This window comes from Mus caroli, chromosome 12 (assembly GCF_900094665.2).
Source record: "Mus caroli chromosome 12, CAROLI_EIJ_v1.1, whole genome shotgun sequence".
NCBI classification, from domain to species: Eukaryota; Metazoa; Chordata; class Mammalia; order Rodentia; family Muridae; genus Mus; species Mus caroli.
The window spans coordinates 50,413,672-50,415,106 of record NC_034581.1 but is presented as its reverse complement, the minus strand read 5'-3'; the positions used below and the strand labels follow the sequence as shown (position 1 = coordinate 50,415,106).

At 38.7% G+C, this 1,435-nt stretch overlaps 1 protein-coding gene across 1 annotated transcript in view; it reads right to left on the bottom strand.

The window, feature by feature from the left end:
- Srp54 (signal recognition particle 54) overlaps positions 1-1,435 on the bottom strand; it is a 35,300-nt gene that overhangs the window by 24,943 nt on the left and 8,922 nt on the right. Inside the window, exons 2-3 of the mRNA XM_021179703.2 lie at positions 1,250-1,359; positions 255-346 (exon numbers count right to left, since the gene is read on the bottom strand). Coding sequence (XP_021035362.1) covers positions 255-346; positions 1,250-1,327 — 170 coding nt within the window. The 5' untranslated portion in view covers positions 1,328-1,359. The remainder of the gene's footprint in view (positions 1-254; positions 347-1,249; positions 1,360-1,435) is intronic.

The window sequence follows — 1,435 nt, the reverse complement described above, 5'->3', positions numbered from 1 at the left end:
GCCCTGGCTGTCCTGGACCTCACTTTGTAGACCAGGCTGGCCTCGAACTCAGAAATCCGCCTGCCTCTGCCTCCCGAGTGCTGGGATTAAAGGCGTGGGCCACCAAGCCCGGCTGGCAGTTTCTTGATATGTGAATTTAACACATTCCAGTGCTGCATAGAACTACTTATAATAAAGCAAACTTTCCTAGTTACTGCCTCAATCCCAGTAAACCAAACTTAGTCTGTTTGTTTTTACACATTAATTCGACTTACTTAACATTTTCTCTTAGTTGCTTCACTAGTTTAATATTAACATCTGCTTCCAATAATGCTGTACATACTTCTTTCAGCATAGCATTTAATACCTGAAAATAAATAAAATTGAAATATGCTCAGTGTTTTACTCCAGCAACATACAAACAAACGCTGACCAGGTTTCATGTACTACAGCAGCTTAATAACAAAACAGCAATGCCACTCTATTGGAGGTGAGGAAAGATTTTTTTCAATTACCCTTGGAGAGAAAATATTGTTAAATTCCAGTCATTCTGTCAAAATATGGCATGGCATTTAGTTTTACACAGGTATTAATAACCAAGTATTAATTATTCCTACAGTACACACCACCACACTAGGCTAAAATGCGAATCTTTTATATAAAGAATGCTAAAAGAAATGTACAGGAAAAAACCAAACCAGATAAGCACATGTCTAACAAAGGAGAAAGAAGGACTGTGAAGCTCTAGATCTATGCTGAGACAGAAGAGCATACTATATTTTCAGACTCAAATATTCAAAAGCTACATTGTTTTGTTTTTGCCTTTTTTTTTTTAAACTAAAGGTAGATTTGGGGGATTTTTCAAAAAGGTCTACCTAGTACAGTGATGTAATGGAAGGAGAGATGGGTCAGCAGGTAAGAGCACCTGCTGCTCCTCCAGATGACCTGACTTTGATTCCTAGAAATTAGGCAGCTCACAATACCCTGTAACCCAGCTCCTAAGACCCAACCTCTTCTGGCTTCCATGGGCACTAGCATTGTTATGCATATAACCTCACACAGACACACAAACACACACACACACACTTAAAAAGGCGAAATGACACAGTAGTGGATTATTCAGTGCAAAGCACTCCTTACTATTACTGGGTATTTATAGTAATAAACCTACATGAAATTAAACCACAAGTCTAAAGAGACATACTTAGTCCAGTTCTCTAATCCTAGTAACAACACACCAGCACACGTATCTCATACTATATTTTCATACCTCTTCATTGATAATGGTGGCATTGCTCAATGAGCGTAATGCTGATGTTATTTTTCTTCCAAGATCTGCTAGAACCATCTTGAAGGTTTTAAGATGTACTTATGTGAACTCTAGAAAAGAAAAGAAAATATAAGTGAAAACCGCACGCCTTTAATCCCAGCACTCGGGAGGCAGAGGCAGGCGGAT